Source organism: Seriola dumerili, unplaced genomic scaffold, assembly GCF_002260705.1.
Source record: "Seriola dumerili isolate Sdu_G_001 unplaced genomic scaffold, Sdu_1.0 BDQW01000309.1, whole genome shotgun sequence".
In the NCBI taxonomy this organism is placed as follows: domain Eukaryota; kingdom Metazoa; phylum Chordata; class Actinopteri; order Carangiformes; family Carangidae; genus Seriola; species Seriola dumerili.
This window is the reverse complement of record NW_019174564.1, coordinates 72,718-94,369: the sequence shown is the minus strand read 5'-3', so window position 1 is coordinate 94,369 and position 21,652 is coordinate 72,718. Positions and strand designations below refer to the sequence as shown.

The following is a 21,652-nucleotide window of genomic DNA, read 5'->3' as shown; positions in this document are numbered from 1 at the left end:
TAAGTGTCACTACAGTGTTTATCTGGCGTGTGTGTGACCTTGCTAGGACGCTGTCCTGGAAGGTTTGGACCTGACAACTCCTCCATAACTAATGCACTGCTGGCATCGAGCGTAGATTTCTCTGGCATCTGACAAGTGGGTGTTGTCTCACTTTTGACCTTTTATGGTGGAAGTAGGTCATTGCCTGGGTGAAATCACCTTCATGACAATGGTCCCCTTGCATTGATAATACTTCTCCAATGGGATTTACTGGAAATTTGTGCCAAACCATGATTTTGATGCAGAGATGTGGTGCATGAGAATCTTTAAAGTAAGCTCTGATGAGTAGAGCAAGAATCATTCCTTTGTTATTGAGTCACTGTTAACAGAGACCCAGTGTATGTACTGTTATGAGTCATTCATTTTTAAATGGATCATCTTTTCTGGCTCAAACATACCTCATTGAGATTGCACAGCTCCGCATAGCCCAAATAAGCTTCTATGAGTGCATAAATGTATATGCCCAGACAAATCCCTCAGGAAAAGATAAAATAAACAGCCAGTTTGACCTCTGGGAATGGTCAAGAATAATCTCTGGTGTCAATCTTGCTGATCGTTTCTCTTGAAATTTCGGCTGAATTGGATAGAAACTCATAAAGTAAAACAGGAAATGCCTTAGTTCAGTGTTTAATGTTAATTTATCATGTTTTTCTTGTTCATTCTTTTTCAATAACATGTTTAATTCAGCAATTATGAAAACAGCTGACAAAAAAGATAACGATTCTGTGGAAGCCTTCAGTTTTTCACCCTGTTTTTGAAATGTGAAATTATATGACAAATTGAATACAAACAGGAAACAAAAAGAACATGTATATTTTATTTTCTTTACAATTTATTCACAAAAATAGCAACTATGCAAGGCCTATTTGACTATTTTACTTGAAACAGCCAATGAGATTGTCTGTTCCATTTAAAAATCTGAACTGTAATTGCAAGCCTAATGAAAAAAAACATACAAATTATCATTATTAAGAATTGTTGTTGCTCATTTAATTGTTGCCTGAGTGTGTAGGAGTGGTGGGGTGACCATGAACCCTTTATCACTTCACTCTTCATTATCATTAATTTAATACACTATCTTAATTTTATTCCACTTCAGTATTCACCTGACTAATATTCAGAAGCTCCCTTTCTTTAAATAAAACCTGGCCAAGGTTAAATACTCTTTGCTGTATTGTCTGCATTGTGGTTCAAAATAGATCTGTATTCTACTCTTTATTCATGTGGTATAATGAATTAGAATTAAACTTTTCTTATTTGTATTGCTCTAATTTAACCTTTTTCTTGTTACTTGGATTCATCTGGTGGAAAATGGTTTCATCAGTCATTATACAGATGGCACGACACCAAAGTGTATGTGTTCCAGATTCCTATCCTTGGGATGTTTTGGGTCATTTTTCAGGGGTTATGGCACTGAAAACAAACCAGATGTCTTTCATAATCTCAGACACAGTTGTGGCTTTATTCAATGACATGACCAAGAGGAATTATTGCTCATAACTGCTACTATTAAACGTAGTTTTTAATTTTTAGATACCAGATGGTGTCAACTGTTGGATTACTTTCTTATGGAATGGCTGCATTGTCTTCTATTATAATTACAGACAATATACTATTTATATAATAGGGAAACAGTGTAAACTATTACCATAATTTGGGGATTAAAGCTTTGACCTCGGAGGTTTTGAGTCCCCCAGCCCAGGGGATCCTACTGCCATCTGGTGGAGAAAAGGAATGAAAACAACATTTGACTGAACGTCACCTACAAAAAATGATTTCCATCTAAACAAAAAATATTTAGCGGTTGATAATAGTTGGTAAGACTGTACTAATACTTAATATGTTATGATAATATGATATTTATATGCAGGTGTTCTCTTTTTTATTGCATGTCAAACATTGAAACCAAAATGTGTGGTTAGTCCTGCTTTTGTTTTGAAAGTTTACAGGAAGAGTCACTTTGTTGTACTTGACTCTAGTGTTCTTGCAGTTGCTAGGGGCAACACAAGCAGCTGGCGACGCTGTCAGGAAAAGTTGGGAATAATTTGTAGTTTTTAACAAATTATATTTTTGCTTTGATAACTGTAAGACTGTTTTTGCGGGCTGTGCTCTTTTTGATGTTTGTGAGTAGAAATGCCTCCAAAAGCAGCTAAAAAGGGCTCAGCAAAGAAGACTAACGCAGCTGGAGCCGCAGTTGTCAACAAGAACTGGGAGACTGGTCTCACTAAAGCACAGTTTGAAGAGGTTTGTTATCTCACTGAACTCTTTCTTTGCTTTAACCTATCATGTGCTCAAACATTTCTTTATTATCACACAAAGTGAAACTAAGATAGCACTTGTACAGTTCTTATTAAAAGGACTACACATGGTACGTTGTCAGTGTTGCTAGCAGGTTGCTAGCCACAATCTCTGTTATAATGTTACCTGCGTTTTTACCTAGCGATAGAAGAAATATGGGACTCAGAAATTATGTGTTATCTTCAAAACTGTTCCTTGAGACGACTTCAGTGACATTTATCAGGTCACTGAATAATTTGGTGGAAACTGCGCTAAACATACTTCCTACGACATTTGCACAGCACAAGCGTAAAAAGATAGCAACGCTAAAAATTTGAACTTTTATTTTGAAGGTGAGATGTCAAACCCGGATGTTTAGGTTATGTGTTGTTTCTGAGGTTATTTTCAGGCACTTCTGTCGAGCAAAACTTTGTTTAGTAGTCCTGCTAGTGCCGCTTTTGCACGCTCCAGCATTATGACAGTGTTTCTGTGAGTAACGTTTAGCTTTCTTCTGTTAGTAGCCATGTGATGTACGCTGTCCTTGAAATGTTTGTTTTGTCAGCGTAAATCCACCTGTTGATTAACTGTAAGGCAAATAGACAGAAGTGAAACCATGTCACCTCTAGCTGTTGACTTGGATGGTGTGCGTGTATTTTCTTATGTTGTGTCGTATTGTCCTGACGCCTTTTCCAGGACTCTTGGCAGGCCTGTGTGTCTTTGGTGGTTGGGAAAAGTCAAGAAGATGAGGAGCTGGTCCAGGCTCTGGTTTTGGCCGTGCAGCAACCTCAACGCAAACTTTTCAGCCTGTTGACCTGGGACAGCACCCTTAGAAAGGTACTCTATGTTCAATATGTAAAAAATTCTTTTTTATTAATAGCGTCTCCTATGTTACTGCAGAGCTGTTTTTGTTTTTTATATTTTTCCTTCCCCTGGGCCAATGCAGTGATTAGTTCAAAGTTACACAATTACATGTTTCTATTAAATCTCAGCTTTTCAACTTCTCACTGTGCTAACCACAACATGATTGGCTAATGAAATTGATACTCTGAGTATTATTTTATCATCAACTGATCTACCTAATGAGATACCAAAAAATGTAACTCTAATACCTTGTATTTTATTAGTTCAAAACTTTCTCTTTTGTTACAGATCCATGAATTGGGGAATCCCAAAGCAAAAAAACCTGATGATGTTCCCACGTTCTATGAGGTAGGCTTGGGATGTCTGAGAGGAGTAAATTCATATAATATAGTAGAGAATTAATATTTTAATATGTTGTACGCCAGTGTACTGCTGTCTGAAAAGAAACTGAAAAGAAGTGTGTATGCTCTTAAGTTTGTGTGTGCACATCCTGTATGTGTGCATGTTTGTGTGTTGGCATTGCTCTTTTGTGTTTGTGTCTTATTTTTTGTATGTGTAGGTTATGGAGCCTGCTAAGGTGCTGCTGGATGCAGGAGAGGAGATTCCCTGTGACCTAATGTCAAAAATACTGAAGTTCCAGCTGCTTCAGATCAAAGCCAATGATCAGCAGAGGAGGGAAGCCGAGCAGGTGACTGTTTCTTCATATATGTGATTCTAGGCTTAAATAATTTAGTAACAGTCTTGAACTGGCTTTGAAGAATTAGTTGGCAAAAACCTTTTACTCAGAATAGTACAGATTATGATGTGATTTTTGTTCAACAGTGAAAGAGTTAATTTCATTTTTGTCCACTTCTGTTTTAGGATGTGGAAAAGAAGGCAAAGGCCGGGACTGTCTCTGCCAGCAAGGACAAAGGAGCAGCCAAGGTTTCTGACAAAAAGGGAAAGAGTCCGCCCTCACCTGAGGGACCTTCCCAGGAGAAGAAGACCAAACTCAAACGCAGGGATGATGTTGAGCCGCCTAAATTCATAGGTAAAAATTCAAATTAAAACCAATTGTGCAAATAATACATACAAACACTGTTAATTAACTATAGCAGAGTAATGAAAGACATATTTTATATATTTTTAATGTGTAAAGAATAATAAGAAAATGTATATACAAGAGGTCTTTGGCTACCACTTGCTTTTACAATATGTGTATAGAATCGTAGTGTTTGTGCATTACAGAGAGGCTGGACATTGACTAATGTACTTTTAATACACTTTTGTGTTTTGTGTTTCTTTGTGTGTGGGCACAGATGATGAGCCTGATGATGGTCCTCAACACTACATTCTGGTGCTGGGCTTCTACCAGCCCTACCTGATTGTGGCCCTTAATGCCATAGGTGTACATGTAGCTAATGTCATCGAATTGTGTTCAGAGCACAAACAAACTAGTGAAGTGCAGCAGGAACAACACACCTCTGAGGGCAATGAGCTGAGCCAGAGAACATCTCCAGTTTTGGATGCAGGTAAATTGCCTTGAGTATCTGTGTATGTATCTCTATCTTTACAAATTGAATGAGGTATAATGCGTAATAGCTTTTACATGGTTTCAAACATTTGCTGAATAAATTCAATCAACAAATCACAGACTCAGCCAGTGTGGAGCAGGCTGTACGGGCCACAAAGTTGAATCTGTTCTGGTCAGGTCTGAGACCAGTTTTGGACAGCATGCCACTGGACTCCAACCTCCACAATGTGGCTCAGCTCAGCTACACTGTCCCAGATCTCTTACCTTCCTTCCACCCACAGGACCCTGGGGCTTTGGTGAGATATGTGTTTCATAGATGTGTTCTCAATGTTTTTTTTCTTTTATAAAATACTGAATATTGTCATTTTTTCTGCATTTTGTATGTTTTGTCTCACTTTTTGCTATTCAGTCAGTTTCACATTGCCGTTGATTTGATTTTAATTTTTAATTTTTTTCCTTATCTGTGTGTGGGTTTACTGACTGTCTAGCTGCAGTTGGGAAGCCGAATCTTTGAGGGTGTTGCCAGTCTCATCTATGACTGTTTGGACTGGCGCAGGCAGCATCAGCACTACCTAGACAACATCAAACTCTTCAGTGTACCCACTGTTGTTGGGTTGGATTCTCAGCCCAAAGAGGTACACATATACACACATGCATGTCAGTCAGCATAGCTACATGACAGGGCTGCAACTACTGATTATTTTCATTATTAATTTTAAGATTATTTTCTCGGTTCATAAACTAATTTTTTAGTCTGTAAAATAAAATTAAAATGTTGTATGTCAGGTTATGCAGTCCCTCAGCAAAATTGATATTTTCAAATGTCTAAATAGTCTAAAACTCAAAAACATTCAGGTTCTTTGGTAAAACTTTGATATAGCAGAGGATGGTTTCGATCCATCGACCTCTGGGTTATGGGCCCAGCACGCTTCCGCTGCGCCACTCTGCTACACACCCCAGATGGGACTCGAACCCACAATCCCTGGCTTAGGAGGCCAGTGCCTTATCCATTAGGCCACTGGGGCACTGTACATAAGGCAGTGTTCAGTGGTAGTAGACTCAAGGTAATGAAGCACAAACAAATTTTCAGTGAAAATGAAATGCAGTAATTACCATTCCATCTGAAATCGTTTTTTTTCAGTCAGCCGTATATGAAAGTGTGTAAGTCTGAAATACAGCTACTTGTACAAACCATTCCTGGGCTACATATCATATTCTCCAAGTTCACTGCAGTAGCAAAAGCTGCTGAATACATGTGGACCTAGCAGCTTTGTCCAGCGTGGCCATCATAGTGATTACAATACAGTACCATCAGCTGTCCTACAACATATGCTGAGACCAAATGATATTTATAACCTGCCCAGTGAGCCGTCATCTGTCAGCTGGATACTAGGTGCATAGTTTTAATATTTCAAAACTTTGTACTTTGTGTGTTCTTATGAGTTTTTCTTTCCAGGTTGCACCGACCCCTCTCCCCATGACTCCACGCTCCAAGAAGAAGTCAGTGCGGGAGGAAAGTCCCCCAGACCACGGTAAAACCTGTCTCCTCCCTTTCCTCTCCTCCTCATGTATTTTTGGCATATGCTTGTGAGTGTGTGTTTGAATTAAAAACTCAGAGTAGGATAACAATCTAACCTTCTTTCTTTTTTATCCTCTCTTCTTTATGGACAGAGACAGAGCTGCCTCCTCTTTCTACAGATGTGGACATGCGTTACTATGACAACTTGCTGAACCTGGTTCCACCTGAAGCTTGCTCGGTGCCCCTTATCTTGCACTGTATGCTAGAGCAGGTCTGTTTGTACATGTACACGTGTGTGTCTGTTGTCAGTGTGAATGCTAAGTATGTGGCCAGAGCAAGACTTACAAGGTTTAAAATTTTCCCTCATTACTTGTATGAGAGGTCAGTGTTTCTGTGGCTGATATAATTGTGGACTAAATACATTGATTTAAATAGCATTTTCTCAGACATTATGTCAAAGAAGGGAATGGAATATTCTTCTCTGTTGCAGCCTGTTACAATCCTGAATAGTGTATTTGTGGTTTAACCCAATTTTTTCCCATATCTGTGTATTTGTGTCTCTAGGTGGTGATTTCCACAGAACAGTCTGTCTCCACGCAGTCCCATGTGGCTGAGAAGCCCAAACCTCATGATGGTCCCTGGTTAGACTGTCGGCTTGTCAGCTACATGCTGCAGAGCTTCCTGCCTCTGGTGCACACAAAAGAAGAGAGAAGCCACATGTTAAATAACTTGCTGACTATAGTACAGAATGAGGAAGACAAGAAGGTACAGTGGCCATAACGCCAAACTACACACACACACACCCTGAGAAATTAATAGTTCTACATATGCTGTGTTTAAACCAACAGGACTGAAAGCCACAAGATAAAAAATGTTTCAGGTTTCATTGTTTGCACAGAAAAATTACAAAAATTCATATGTCAGTGAATGCTGTACATGCAGCATTGGTGGTTCAGTGGTAGAATTCTCGCCTGCCACGCGGGAGGCCCGGGTTCGATTCCCGGCCAATGCAGCACACTCATTTTAGGCAGGAGGAACCTGCAGATCACTGTCAAGAAACAAGTGGCTTGTGTTTCAGGGGGTAGGGCCTGTCGCAAGCACGAGGGCCATGACAGCCAACCCCCACCAGCTCCTCCGTCACGCAAGGAGGGCTGTCATTGCAGCACACCCGGAGAAGGGAGGCAGAGATGTGAAATGGGAGGGGGAAGAGGGAAACACCGTTCTTGTAGAGCAGAAGGAAAGCGTAGGAGAGGAAAACATTCATTTGCTGTTTTTGACAACAATACAGACAACATAAGTCCAGCAGATGGTGCTTTAATCTCGTGCACAGCACAATCGCACAGTGCTACAAAATGTGGCTTTTTCTGATCTTCTTTACATTGTTCTTACAACATTGAGTGTATAATGACAGAAACTGGATTCACAGGTAAAAGTTACATTGTATATTTTACTTTCTTCAGTTTGTCTACCCAAGAGAGACAATCTGTGGTTTCCAAACCCAGATATGGAATCATGGTGTGTGAGAATTACTTTATCATTGTAAATGTAAACTCAATAAGGATTTCCCCTCTTACTCCTGGTTTTTCAGATGCACTCTGCACAGAATGAAATAATTTGCTAATTTGTTTCAGTTTTATTCCCTTTTGTCTTAGAGGCTAGTAGAGAAGTTTGAAGCAGAGGAGACTCAGAAGAAGTCGCAGCACCCTTTGGTTATCAGACACCACAATGAGAGGGCACTGCGCTTGAGGGACATCAGTGTAAGTGCATTTTTTTGTTTACAATTGTGTAAATTTGATTGACATAGTTAGTAGATAGTTTTTCATCTTTGATCCAGAAAAGTATTTATATATTGTGTGTTTGTGTGTACATGACTTACTTATAGGCTGTTCAGGGTTTTGATCCAGCAGAGGTGGAGTTGTCCATGATGAAGCTGTCTCCAGTGTGGGAGCTAATCCATTCTGCAGCTCATCTGAGAAAGAGCTACACCTGCTGGATGGCAGTCAAACAGCAGCTGCAACACTACTGCACAGATGGTCAGGGTCAGAAACTGTGAGAGGCACCCACCTCAATACAGTATACCCATTGCTGATGATTATTAATTTGTAGCTGTGTTCCTGAGTTTTTGGAAGCACAATGTAATGTTTTTCGACTGTATTAATCCAAAGAATTACCTACATGAAGATGTTAGTCAGTCTCAGTTTTTTGGGAAAAGCTCTTTTGGTTGATTGGTCACATTGCAAATGAGGTTATAATTTGATGATATCCTACAGATGCTGTGTCATGGCCTGAAGTGGAGCGTCTCTTTCATCAGAGTGTGTTTGAGACTATGCCACTGACCAGGCTGGACCAAAAGGGTGTACTACTGAATGCTGCAGGACCACAGGGATCACTGGTACAAGCACAGCAGCAGACAGCCACAATAATCCCCTGGGACGACCCACTATCCTACGCTAAACAGCAGCTTCATGACCTACGGGCAAAAGGTCTGTTACCTTTGTTGGTTAACTCAGTTATAGTGATTTTGTAATGTTGTACAAACTGTACATTACAAAGTACAACTGACTTAAGAAACCTGATTGCCATAATATCTCTCAGTTGTATGTGTTACACTTTTCAACTTTATTGCCATGCTTCATCATTTATTTCTACTATAGGTCCTACATTTCTTACTGAGGACCCTGGTAACACAGAGGTATTATTTATATATTCTTATTAATGCAGCTTCTTACATTTTTGAAAGCTTTAATAAAAAAATGTGCATTTGCTCTGATTTTCCTCCCGAAAATGTTGCATGTTGTTTTTGCTCCAGCAGTTCAGTGGGAGAGTGTGTAACCACCTGGACCTATCTGACATTCAGAGTTGTAGGCTGAGATCTCTGTTTGACTGGCATTATGCTGAACACCACGATGCTTCCATCTTCCCACAGGTGATCTTCTTTACCTTGTCTTTGTCAGCATGAGGAAACAGTTGTACCTGCCATGTGTGTTGCCTACCCTATTTGTGTTGCTAAATATGCTAATTGTGTTACCTAGTCGAATCTAATTAAAATGCATCAGATCAGACATATGGCAGTTACTAGATGTTAAACGCTAAGTTCTCTTTGGTCTTTAATGTGAAATGCTGCAGGAAGAGTTAAGTTAAGTGCAGGACTTAATTATAGAGGAAACAACACACACTTAAGGTTATACACAGCAGCAGCAACTTTTGTGTTTGAAGTCAGAAAATTTGACTTATTTTAGCTAAAAAACATTATTATTTGGACTGAAACCTTTTTTACATTTTTACAATTTTACTTGTATTCAGATTTTCCTTTTTTACATTTTTTATACATAGGTCCTCCATTTAGCCTCAGAAGAATATCGCTGCTTGGACACCTTCAGAGGAAGCCATAGCTGCATCCTCTATATTTTTTGCCACAATCCCAGGAGTCCCCAACGCCAGAGCAAGGAGTTCTGGGATGTAGCCCTTCACACTGATGTCAAGTTCAGGTCAGAATGCAAGTTCTCATTGTCAGGGGTTTTGTTCTCACAGGACATCAATAGTACTGTGTTTCTTTTTTTTTGTGAGAATGCAGAACAACAAACAGACTCTTTTCATCAGTCAGTATCTTGACCTCTATAGCTTGACTAGTGGAAGATTGCCTATGTGGAGTGTTACAAACTTTAAAACACTGTTGTTTTGATAGGAAGTATCTGGAGCATGTTGCCGATATGATTGTAGATTGGACAAGAGAGGAGGAATTAAAGAGAGAGGCAATGCAACTCAGAAATCTCAGCTGTGCTAAGTCTCCAAAAGGTACTGTAGCTTTCAACATAAGACTGTGGCATTAAGACTGCACTTACCACCATACAAATATAATGTTTGTAATGTCTTCCTGAACTAGATGAACAAACTACAGATTCTGCAGTGGGGAAGGACACTTTGGAGCCGGTCATCAGGAACGACTCCCTTAAGGTCAGCGCTATCTAACGCATGAATGCCTGTTAATGAGGAAGCTGTGATCATGTTTTTACTGCCAAACTAGATAACTTATCACATTAAAGTAGGATTTAAAGATTTGGTTTCCTTCCCTTGTTTGCCTCCATTAATGATCACAGACGCTTGAAATATTGGATTTTTTTTAGACATGTTAACATCTACGGTTCAGTAGTCAAAAGTCTTGGAAATATGAAATATGAAAATAAAATGACTAAAATATGGTCAGTGCACCAGATTGACCCAATTCAAAATCAGCCTTAACATCATTGCATTTATGCAGACTATCTCAAGAGTCATTATTTTCTCTCTGAACATATTTAGATTATTTATTATCTACCAAAAATAGAAGAGGGGCAGACTGATCTCTCCCAAAGTCTCTAAAACTTAATCACTACTTTGTGGTCCCTGACACTCTGACTGCAGTTTGTTTTACTATGTGCATGATGTTACAGGCGTGGAAGTTGGAGCAGGAGCAGCTAAAGGAGGAAGAGATGGCCAAGAAATCAAAGAAGGAGAGTGCCCCAAAAGGCAAGCAGCCGAAGGAGGAGGCTAAGTCAACGGACAGTAAAGAAAGTAAAACTTTGTCTGGTGGCAAAAAGAGCAGAGCAGAGACAAGAGGCAACTCAGCCAAGACTCCCAGAGAGTCCATTCCTATCACAGTAGCCCATGTGGAGGAAAACAGAGAGATGTATCACACAGAGGAGGACTTTAATGTGAGTACACACACAGAAAACAGTTGAGTTTACAATTTGCAATAGAAAACAAACAGCAGGATATATCAGTCATGTCTACTTACAAGTAATACATTACTATGTGTGTATGGCTGTTCATGTGTGATGTGTAGGGTTTCACCGGCTACACAATGGATGGGAAGTTGATCCACGTGTCAGGTCGTCTCCAGTACCTTTTCCCCTCAGATGGAGGACACATCACTGTGGAGAATGTCAGCTATGTTGAAGGTATAGAGACAAAGCTGAGGTTGTCGAGGATGCTCCAAATTTGTCAGGTGCCTTCAAAAGCAGCCCAGTTATTCTTCACTGACACCTAGCGGTGTTGACAGGTGCTTTGGTTGATTTTGCACCTGCATACTTGCATTTTGTGCTGTTTTCAATCCAGGTTCCAGCCTAATGAAACTGGCTGTGAAAAAGGATGGACATCATTTCTACACACACATCAACCAAGTTGTTATTGATCCAGCAAAACCTCCCCCTCAGCCCCACGGCAAAGAAACCAGTGACAAAAAGGAAGACTGTAAAGGTAATGATGCAGGACATAATACAGGCATTAACAGCAATATTAATGTTATTTACTGGATAATACTGATGAGATGACCTGTGAGTCTCTATCCTTTCCAGTGTCAGAGCCTGTGGAGATGAAAAGAGTGAAGCAGGGCTCCCTGTCAGCAGTGCTAAACAATGGAATTCACCTTTCATACAGTTTCTATGGTCCCACAGGAGAATATATAGGTATTACACTCTACACACTACAGTTTTAAGCCTTTTGTGAAGTTTTAATCTGTATTTAAGTATTTCAGTCTTTACTTAATGTTGAAAGCAGTTTGACTATGCTGATAAATTGCTAATTCTAAAGCTATAATTGCTAATGCTAATATGCTAATAAGTTCAGTGTTCCAGGTATTCTTATTATTATGTTTGAAGTGGACAAGGTTGAATGTTCTTCACAGACAGGTAGTGTTAACATTGTTTCTGTTTGGGGATGTTCTAGTGAGTCCTCAGAAAGCAGAAGAGGGTATCACAGAGGCCTCCACCCTTGTCCCCATTCCTCTCTCCTCCTCCACCCAGCGCTCTAAAGCAGACCTGGATTCACTTCCCTCCAAGACACACACCCCATCCAGCCAGAACAGACCTCAAGAGTTGCAGGTTACACACACACACACACACACACACACACACACATACACAGAATACCTTAACCATGAAAATAATATTGTTATTATCATACTACGGTATGAAATTGTATAGCCTATCATGTTTTTGTCTATAGTCTAAGGTGTGTGAAGGCCAGCCAACAATGACAGCAAGTCCATTCAACAGTCTCAACCTGTCTGTTCCTAATGGCCTGCTGCTGCAGTTTCTAAGAGAGGATACTCAAGGTCAGTGTTACACTTCATTGGGGATGTAAAGTATATAGACATGCATACACAGGTGTGCGTGTGCAAAGCAACATAACTCTGTATACACTTTTACATGTCCCCTAGACACTCATCTGTACATGTCATGAAAATTAAATAATAAATCAAAAGGGGTGTATTCTGTATAATAAATTTGAATCTCTCCCATGCTTAGATTTACCTGCTCATACACATTGGCAGAAGAGGATTTTAGCCACTTTGCTTGATGTCTACAAATGAGTCTAGCTAGAAACAGGAAGAAGTTTGTGTTGAATGAATGTGTCCTCTTTAAAATTTCAGCATGATATTCCATAACTATTATATTCCCATTTATGACTCTATACATATATTCATTCTCAACTATTTATCACATAATTTATGTGTCCAGGAATGTTCCCAGAGGAGCAGGGTATGCTGGTGAGACAGAGCTTTCCTCTCCATGGTAGGGGAGAGCTGAGGCAGCTTCAGGACCCTGCCCTCTCCAAAGAAATGTCCCGCAATGTCACCAGCCAGGGAACTGTGATCCGTTACATGAGAGACGGGTCCACAGAGGTGCATACACACACACACTCATATAGAGCTACACATAGGTTAGGTCATACAAGCAGATTTGTAACATCAAGAATTCCTACCTAGGGGTGTCGTGTGGCCTTTGCTGCATGTCATTCACCCTCTCTCTGCCTCCCCATTTCCTGTCTCTCTCTACTGCACTATCGAATAAAGGCATAAAAATAAACATAAAAAAAAGCCCAAGAATTCCTACATAAAATGGTGAGAACCCCCCATGACAGTGTATCCACACAGCCACACAAAGCATTAGCTTCGTCTGTGTATACTGTAGGTGCTGTTTGCAGATGGCTCAGTCAGTTTCAGCCAAGATGGTGGTCCAGTGTGGGTGCCTGATTCTGAGGTTGAGGAGGAAAATATTCCCCACGAAGCTGAGGACAACAAGAAAGGTCAGACTGCAATGCTACCAAATCTAAAACATTGCTCTCCACCATGCTGTCTGATGCTGTCCCTTGCTGTGAGGATAATTAAGTATCATTTTCAATGGCAAACAGTGTCATATGATCTTTGTATCCTGTGTCTGTACAGAACAGAGCTCAGAGGAGGAGGTTGATGCTCGGAGAGGGTGTTGGTTAACTACGACTCCCTCTGGAGAACGCATCTGCACTGTGGGAACTACACACAAACACATACCCACTGCCCCTCTTAATGCCTTCAAGGCTACAGACCCCATCACCCATCAGGTAAGAGTGCAGTATTACTCCTGATGTCACAAAGCAGTTGTCTCTATAGTGCCATTTTTCAGGGTATTAATATCAATTTATATATAATAATATATATAATAATATATAATAATATATATAATAATACATATATATATATATATATATATATAATTTTGATGTTGAAAACTCACAATTAACATACTTTGCTACTTCAAAATTTTAATATTTTGACATTCTCTGAAATACAGGTCCCATTCTGAAATCACCTTATGCTTTTTATTGCTGACTTCTCTATCTTGGCATGTGTTGTTGTGTCAGGTGATGCTGAGCAGGGAGGATCTGGTGGTTTCTGTCCAGAACCCAGATGGATCTCTGAGTGTGGAGCATGCAGATGGAACCAGGATTACCAGTCTCTACCAAGACAGACCACCAAACACAGGTGACCAGCAGACACTGCATAAACACAGTCGTCAACGCTACATAAACACATAGCAACCGGACAATCAAACCTGCGCTCACCAATTTTTCCTGTGTCTGTTACCTTTCCAGGGGAGCAGCCTGAGAGTGTGACTCTTAAAGCCACTTCTGAATGTGTATGTGGCTGCATTGAATGTGTGTGTGTCACACGCTGCGCAGACAGCATCAATGACAAGAAGCATACCCAAGATACTCGTGACATTGGAGAAGAGGGTTGCAGGGACGATGCAGGGAAAGCATCTGACAAGGAGTGTGAGTTGAGTGAGTGTGAGCATGTGTTCGGTGAAAAGGATCGTGCTGAGAATACATTTTATAAGAATGTTGAGGAGAGTGTGTTTTCAGAAGAGACTGTGGCTGAGAATGGTATGATGAGCACATGTGAAAGTGATAAAGGGAGTGTGTCAACCAAAGAGCGGGTGGTGTTGGTGGAGAAGAAGGGCTGCGCCACAGTGGTGATGTATCCAGAACGACATATGGCTCACGTCTTTTTGGCTGATGGAACTGTCATCACTGGGAACAACCAAGGAGCCTATGAGGTGGGTGGTTTATGCCAAGTGTGTTTTTTTAAAGAAAAGTTGGACTATCTTAATCGAAAGGGATGCTCTAAGCCTATTTATACCAGTGCTGTCTACCATGGTGTCTTGATATGACCAGCAGATGGCCTAAATTAAAACAGAATGTTTGTTGATAGACTCTCTTACGCAGAATCATTTGTTTAAAACACATTTGCACATTTGTCTGTTTACCTGTTTGTGTGTATGCTCGTGCATCCAAGGTGTTCCCATCGAATGCGGGGCTCCTGCAGATTCAAAGTGATGGGATGTGTGTGTACTCGTCTGATCCACTTGTAACCCCAAGTCCAAAAGGTGGCACTCCCACAAACCAACCAGGAAGCTACACCTTGAGTCACACAGACAAAGTTGCTTGTGATGTTATAGACCCCGATGGGAACCACTTTCAGGTCAGTTACTAGTTTTATAAGAGGATGGGTCATTGCCATGATACTAATGTTTGAAACTGGCTAGCATTGGAGGACAGTGAGAGTTTATATCTAAGAAACAGACCTTCATAATCTCAGAGTCTCAGGGAAACATCTCTTCTGGAAAAATAAAGGAATAACTTAACAAATAAACAAACAGAACAGACATTTACTAACTGTGTTTCTGTCTTATAGGTGATGGAGGACGGGCAGGTATCAGTGATGAACTTCAGTCCTGCTTCAAGCACAATGAAACATGATGAGGAAGAGCCAGAGGAGGAGGAGGACAGAGAAGTGACCAGGCTTCATGTAAAACACAGAGAACATTGTCCCAGGTGGGCTTCCATACATACAGTATGTACAGTAAATTACTTGATATTTCCACCCCAATGAAGCTTTTTCACTTCATAAAAAGTTTATGAATAGTCCGCTACTGTAATAATGACCATTTTGAGGGCACATATTCATTCTACTATTCAACTTCAATACTGGAAAAGAAAGTCCACAACTAACTGATGACTGCAAATTATCCAAATAGTTAAATCCCTCAATATTAGTAGTAGCATGACAGTTCTTAACAGTAACATTATACTACTTCTGTGATTGTCAGTGTTACTGAAAGTTTGAAAAGATATCTCATCTTCCAGGCTGTTTCTGGTACATGAGGATGGCTCAGGTACTGAACTGCTGAGCTCTCAAACTGTAGAGGAGCTGCTCTACCAGGCGTACTCTGACCCTACCATAGCGCTGCTGAAGGAACCCCTGCCAGACACACAAGGTGCACTGTTCAATATCATTTAAATTAAGAGACATAATATGATAATATTGAACCTTATTGAATCTGAAATTACATTTCAGAGGGGATAATTCAGTAAGAATTGTTTTATTGTGTTGTATAGCCATGTTTTAGTTAAAAGCGTAATATTCTCTCAGATAGTAGTTAATTATCTGACTGAAGTTGACTGCTCTTTACCTATTATGTTATCCCATGAAAGAGGAAGAGAGAAATCTAATTCTGTCTCCAGAAAATAATGTGTTAAGTTTGCAGGTGTGTTTGTGCTTGTGACCATTCCAGATGAATTTGGCATTACCATCCTAAAGCCCAGTCACCAGAGTGTGTGGTCCCAGTGGATGCTAGGGACACAGAACCCTGACATTACCCCTCCCAACCTCAGAAACCGCAGCTGGCATGACTTCCCCTCTGTAGAGGTACTGGCACACATAAATATATTGTACATGCACACATAGGCCAACAACACACTCAGGGCCAGTCACCGACACTTCTCTCCTTTTTGTCGCTCTCTCTGTTTCAGAAGAAGAGCCCAGGTCCTCAATTTGGTACCAACATGGGACGAGGTTTGACTCTGAGAGAGAAGTCTGGTGGTTGTGAAGAACAGCACCAACCTGTCAGGACCTGCCCTAAAGTCCTCGAGATGAGGGAACTGTACCAGCACCGACCATTCACCAGGCTGCTCAAAAATACTATAGACACACGGCTGAAGGTGAAACTTACCCATCATCCTTTATCTGACAAATGGTCATGTGATACTTTACCCTAAAAAAAAATGATGCTTAAGCACTTGGTTTAAAGTGAAGTGGGTTACAGAAAATACCAGGCACCTGAAAATATTCTGACTTTTGTTACTTTTAATTGTGACTTTTATAGACATTTTTTTACAAAATTCTGACAAATGTTGAAATGTGACTTTGACTGTAGGAATACATAGAGAGTTTGATGGAGAGGGAGCAGCGATCAGAGGAGATGAAGGTTAAAGACCCTCGCACTGAGGAAGAGAGTGCCCAAGCCAGTGATCTGCTCAATTTGGTCCTGGTCAGCACACACACACACACACACACACACACACACACACACACACACACACACACACACACACACACACAGACACACAAATGTGCACTCGTAGTAAAATAATGAATCATGTATTTTATAGTCTTTTGCAGAGGAAGAGGATGCAGATCACATCTTTGACAAGACCTCAGGTGAGTGACTGCTTCTTGCAATGTTTTGGTTCCGTGTGAAGATTTGTCCTTCTCTGGTTTTACCCGATCAGTTTTAACTAATTAATCACACCTATTGTATATTATATGAAAAATTGTCACACTTTCCTCTGTGTGTATCCACAGTGGACATAGGCAGTCTGTACAGCCGAGGTGTTGGGGCCCAAGTTGAACAGTCAGATGTTTCAGAAGAAACAGCAACTGTAGCTAGTGACAGGTAAGAGATATTAAAATACAAAACAAGAATAGATAATGTAACACTCTCTACAATGACAGTTACAGATATTTAAAAAGTTTTTTTTAAAACTGTATTAATATCCTTTAAACCCCCCTCTTCTATCCAGCATCACTAACGGAAAAGAGTCAAAATGGACAGTAAAACGCGCACAATACAGGTAAATATAAAGGTACAGGTACATAAGAATTAACCATTACCTTGACATTTAGTAACTGTATCAAGTTAAAAAAAACACTGATTCTGGTAAAGTTTTTCCACATCAACGTTCACTGAGGCACTTTAATGCACTGAAATAAGTATTTTATAAAATTGCACTCACAAGAGCATCTTCTGGACATCTGTGGACACACTGATGTGTGTTAACTGTGGAAATAGCTTTTAGCCCCTCATTTTCTGTGAGGCTACTGCTGTGATTCTCCTTTGAATGAAATTATGTGGAACAGAACTACAGCATCTACCACAGCTACTGCAATATTACTAAAGGAGGGTTGCAGGATAGATATTGGACAAAGGTGGGGAATACTACCACAACAAGTACATTGAATTTGTACTAGGAGCCTTCAACTCATGAGTCATTTTCTCTGCATGCATGTGTACTTCAGACTGGAGCTCTGTGAGGAGAAGGCTTGTAGCATGGCTCTAACAAGGAAGAACATTGTTCCTTATTTCCACCCAGAAAATATTCCAATATACCAGGTACTGTATGTGTTCTATTTAATATATGTACTTAACTATACTTTCTTAAAGTATTGTGAGTCAGCATTATTATGATAAAACCCATAAATCCAAACACACATTGATTCAACATTTCTGAATTTATATACAGAAATACACAGCGGACAGTAAGAGACACAGCATCATGCCTTGTTTTTCAGAATCTGCTCCAGCACCAAACACCAGACATGAGGAGACTATCCATGGATCTTCCTCCGATCCCCAGGTCAGACAGTGCTGAGACCTTCCTCAAAGATGCCCCACAAGAGAACGGTAAGTTATTATACTAGCAGTATTTACTAGGAGCTACTAAGGTCAAACTCATTTTTCAGGGTTTCCTGTCAGGAATCTGTACGGGGAAACTGAGGCTGAATTGAACTGAATTTTCTAAAACTGGCAAAACTTGCCACTGGCTAATGCATAGAAGCAATAGTTTTAGATTTGATTAACATGCATAGTGTTTAATATGATGTATTTGTGTTTGTCACTGCAGCCCCACGACCTTTAAACCCAACACCCTCTCAGTCAGCAAGGTAATGATGAAAACGATGTTATGAACTGTTTTTTGCTTTTCCTGTGTTTAGGTTTTTCATCTAAGTTTTCACTTAGATGTAGAAGATGACACAACATTTATATTTTTATTACATAAATTGCTTGTCTAATTTATGTTTTCAGTTGTTGTCGTGACACTGCTTAACATCTGATGTTTTCCTCTTAGTCATGCAGCAGGAAGTGACAGGATGCCTGAGATGAGACCTACTAACCCCACACCTCAGACTGCCGGTTTGCCCTTCACACTTCTCTTTTTTTCTATGCTTAAATGAATCCCCCAATCAGAGATTTCAGCAAAAATGTGTCAAATGTCAGTCTATTCTCAGATTAGCTAAAAACATAGTGTTGTGGAATAGTATAATCAATCAGGAGCTACATTGAATGTTGCTGGGACATTTTGAGGGCGTAGTCTGAATTCTATTTAAAGCATCGTCAGGCCCGAGAGTACATTAAACCTGTCCCATTTCTTCAAGGCATGGTAAGAAAGACATACAATACTGGTAAAGCCTACTTTTCTGTTCAGTTTAAAGGTGTTGGCCATGATCCCAAGAATACACTGTATGATTCACAGTGAGATTTCCAGATTATTTCTAGGTTGGATGTCATGCAGGTTAGGTTGATTGAATGCTTTAAATTGCATATGAATGAATGAATATGTTCTTGTGTGTGTCCATGTCAGGTGAAATCAGTCTGAGGGGTTCATCGGGGCCTTATAAGTCAGTCCAGGTTGATGTGACAGGGAAGCCTAGGAGGGCTAAAGTCAGACTACCAACCTCCATCCTCAGTTCTAAACCCTGCAGTGTACCAAATCAACAGGTACACACACACAACATTTAGACACATGCAGTTAGAAAAGTAAAATATGTGATATATCACTACATGTTAAAGCTTCCTAAACAAAAATTCTATTCTTGTTAATGGATGACCTGTGTTTTAAATTCAAATGATTGCACATTTAATTACATTACACAGCTAATAAAGTGAAATGTTTTTTTGTTTTGTTTTTTACCAAAGTGTGTGCTGTACCCAGCTGACATTCCTAAGTTTGACTTATCACCTATGAATATTAAAAAGTATCCTGAACTGACATCTAGAGGTGGTGATATGCCACTGTAGAACATGTTAGAAGAATTAACTACCTTCACTATGTTTCTGTTTTGCAGTCTGTGACCCATTTCCCCCCTTAATATCCTGTTATCATGCAATAAAATACCATTTACTGTACATGTGCCTTTGTCACAATCACAGTCACACAAATACTGTTCACACATGTATTCACACATGCCTCTGTCTGTGTCCCATATACCAGTTCCTATCAGTGGAAGAGCCAGTGAGGAGGAAGTGTCGTACAATTTCTCTGACTTATCCAAATGTTGTAGTGAGGGGCTTCCAGCTCCTCCCGCCCAGCGTGGACTTTGGCACACTGCAGGAGGGCACCTCCTCTGCCATTACTGTGGTGATGAAGAATGTGGGTGTTGACTCCTGCAGGTATGGGTAGATGAAAGGATGAATAATTAAATACACAGGCAATTCTGGACTTCACATAGGTGCATGCGATTTCTGGGTCACTTTCAAGGCTGAAGGGAACACTTTGACCTGTAAATATTTGTGGTTTATTTTCATCTGTCTCTCTGCCAGGTTCCATGTGAAACAGCCTCCCCCAACTACAGGCCTCCGGGTCATCTACAACCCAGGGCCTGTAAGTGTCTATTTGGAAGTTATGATTCAAATGAATGTTTGGCTTCATATTTGAATTAGCTTTTTTTCCAAATTAACTCATATTTGATGTATAAATAAATTTTTAAAGATACATATATTAACTTAGTGAGTTGTTGAGGTGTTGCGTGCATTGGTAATGACAACAAACTACATATGCTGTGAACTGTCTGTCTGTCTAGGTGGCTGCTGGTTTGCAGGTTGAACTGCAGGTTGAACTGTTTGCCATGTGTGCAGCCCAAGCAGGAGAGGTAGAGCCAAAAAAATACATCTGTCAGGATATTGTCATCCACACGGAGACAGATATCTTCTACCTGCCTGTCACTGCTAATATCCTTTGAACTCCTAAAGAAATGCTTTACTTTGGAAGAAACTTTTGCTTTTCTTTTTAGTAGCAAGTATTTTTATAAGTTTTTGTCCAAGAACTAAATTGCTACTATTCAACCTGCGTGCATTGTTTACTAAATATCTGTGCACAAATATTTTATGAAATTACATTTTAGCATAAATTTATGTAGTCTAGCTCATATCTTGTTTTCAGTTTTTGTGTGACAGCACTGACATACATCAAATTTTCCTCAGGAAGGAAACTATTATACTAAATTGAAGATAAAATGAAGTTGTGAAATTTCCACTGATTCAACAAGTGAGTGGTTCAGCCATGTCTGTATATTCAAAACATACAGTGATCTTGGTCCTTAAATAATTTCACCCATCCTTCATGAGAGGTTATATGACATTTGGCTCAAGGACCACACCAGTGTACACAAAAAGAAAGGCTCCAGAGTACCTGAATTGTCTTCCGGCTTACCGGTTGGCCAGGGAGTCATACACAGATGAACCAATCCCCTCCTGCCCAGTCCGGCAGCCAAAACAGGTCAGTGTCTCAAACCAAAAAATTAAATTAAAATCTCACACCTCTGAGTTCAGTTGCTGTGCCATCAGTATTATTGAACCTGTTTTTGTTTGTAAATTTCAGGACATCCTAATGGCACTACTAGTCACCAGGAATACACAAAACCATCATCTTCAATCAGATGTCACATTATTCAAGTCTTTGTCCAATTATCACCATACCACATTCCTCTATTTTATTCCTCACAAACCAAATATTTTGATGGATTTAGATATTTTCTTTAAAATAAAATCTTTATTAATACACGGAAATAATTGTAGCATGTGATTTTTGGGCTTCTGTGTTAAAATATTTGGAGCATGTGTGTTTTCATAAGACAGCTTGATAAATAGTAGCAGTGGCCATTTTAATTCGGCTTTTTTGGCAGGATATGGATGCTTGCCCCTGACTGTGTGCCTGTCTCTCTCTACAGGGGAGACTCGCGCCTGTGCGTGTACTCAGGTGAATAGATGGGGGTGGGGATGTTGGTATATGACGTCAACGGAGACCCG

At 40.0% G+C, this 21,652-nt stretch overlaps 1 protein-coding gene and 2 non-coding genes across 3 annotated transcripts; 2 read left to right on the top strand and 1 right to left on the bottom strand.

Moving 5' to 3' along the window:
* The first annotated feature begins 2,172 nt into the window (after positions 1 to 2,172).
* On the top strand, positions 2,173 to 21,335 carry spag17 (sperm associated antigen 17). Its single transcript, XM_022758728.1, has 48 exons — positions 2,173 to 2,283; positions 3,010 to 3,150; positions 3,466 to 3,525; positions 3,737 to 3,865; positions 4,039 to 4,207; positions 4,476 to 4,688; positions 4,811 to 4,986; positions 5,179 to 5,325; positions 6,147 to 6,222; positions 6,362 to 6,480; positions 6,774 to 6,974; positions 7,862 to 7,966; positions 8,092 to 8,248; positions 8,480 to 8,692; positions 8,864 to 8,901; positions 9,019 to 9,135; positions 9,543 to 9,697; positions 9,895 to 10,004; positions 10,093 to 10,163; positions 10,640 to 10,846; positions 11,032 to 11,146; positions 11,304 to 11,368; positions 11,527 to 11,653; positions 11,913 to 12,067; positions 12,192 to 12,300; positions 12,707 to 12,870; positions 13,160 to 13,274; positions 13,414 to 13,568; positions 13,869 to 13,989; positions 14,100 to 14,563; positions 14,803 to 14,988; positions 15,202 to 15,341; positions 15,654 to 15,784; positions 16,082 to 16,215; positions 16,320 to 16,508; positions 16,724 to 16,837; positions 16,959 to 17,007; positions 17,152 to 17,242; positions 17,836 to 17,959; positions 18,139 to 18,250; positions 18,471 to 18,510; positions 18,696 to 18,760; positions 19,209 to 19,345; positions 19,839 to 20,017; positions 20,168 to 20,228; positions 20,428 to 20,575; positions 20,958 to 21,122; positions 21,225 to 21,335. The coding sequence occupies exons 1-47, from the start codon at positions 2,173 to 2,175 to the stop codon at positions 21,083 to 21,085; spliced, it is 6,333 nt and encodes a 2,110-aa protein (XP_022614449.1). The 3' UTR covers positions 21,086 to 21,122; positions 21,225 to 21,335.
* On the bottom strand, positions 5,643 to 5,715 carry trnar-ccu. Its single transcript has one exon. It is a non-coding gene; the product is annotated as a tRNA-Arg (tRNA).
* trnag-gcc lies at positions 7,151 to 7,221 on the top strand. The gene has a single exon. It is a non-coding gene; the product is annotated as a tRNA-Gly (tRNA).
* Positions 21,336 to 21,652: the final 317 nt, after the last annotated feature.

Coding starts and splice junctions, on each gene's coding strand:
- spag17 (XM_022758728.1), top strand. CDS start 2,173: ATGCCTCCAAAAGCAGCTAAAAAGGGCTCAGCAAAGAAGACTAACGCA. Junction 3,866..4,038: donor AGAGGAGGGAAGCCGAGCAG/GTGACTGTTTCT, acceptor CTTCTGTTTTAG/GATGTGGAAAAGAAGGCAAA. Junction 12,068..12,191: donor ACAGACCTCAAGAGTTGCAG/GTTACACACACA, acceptor TTTTGTCTATAG/TCTAAGGTGTGTGAAGGCCA.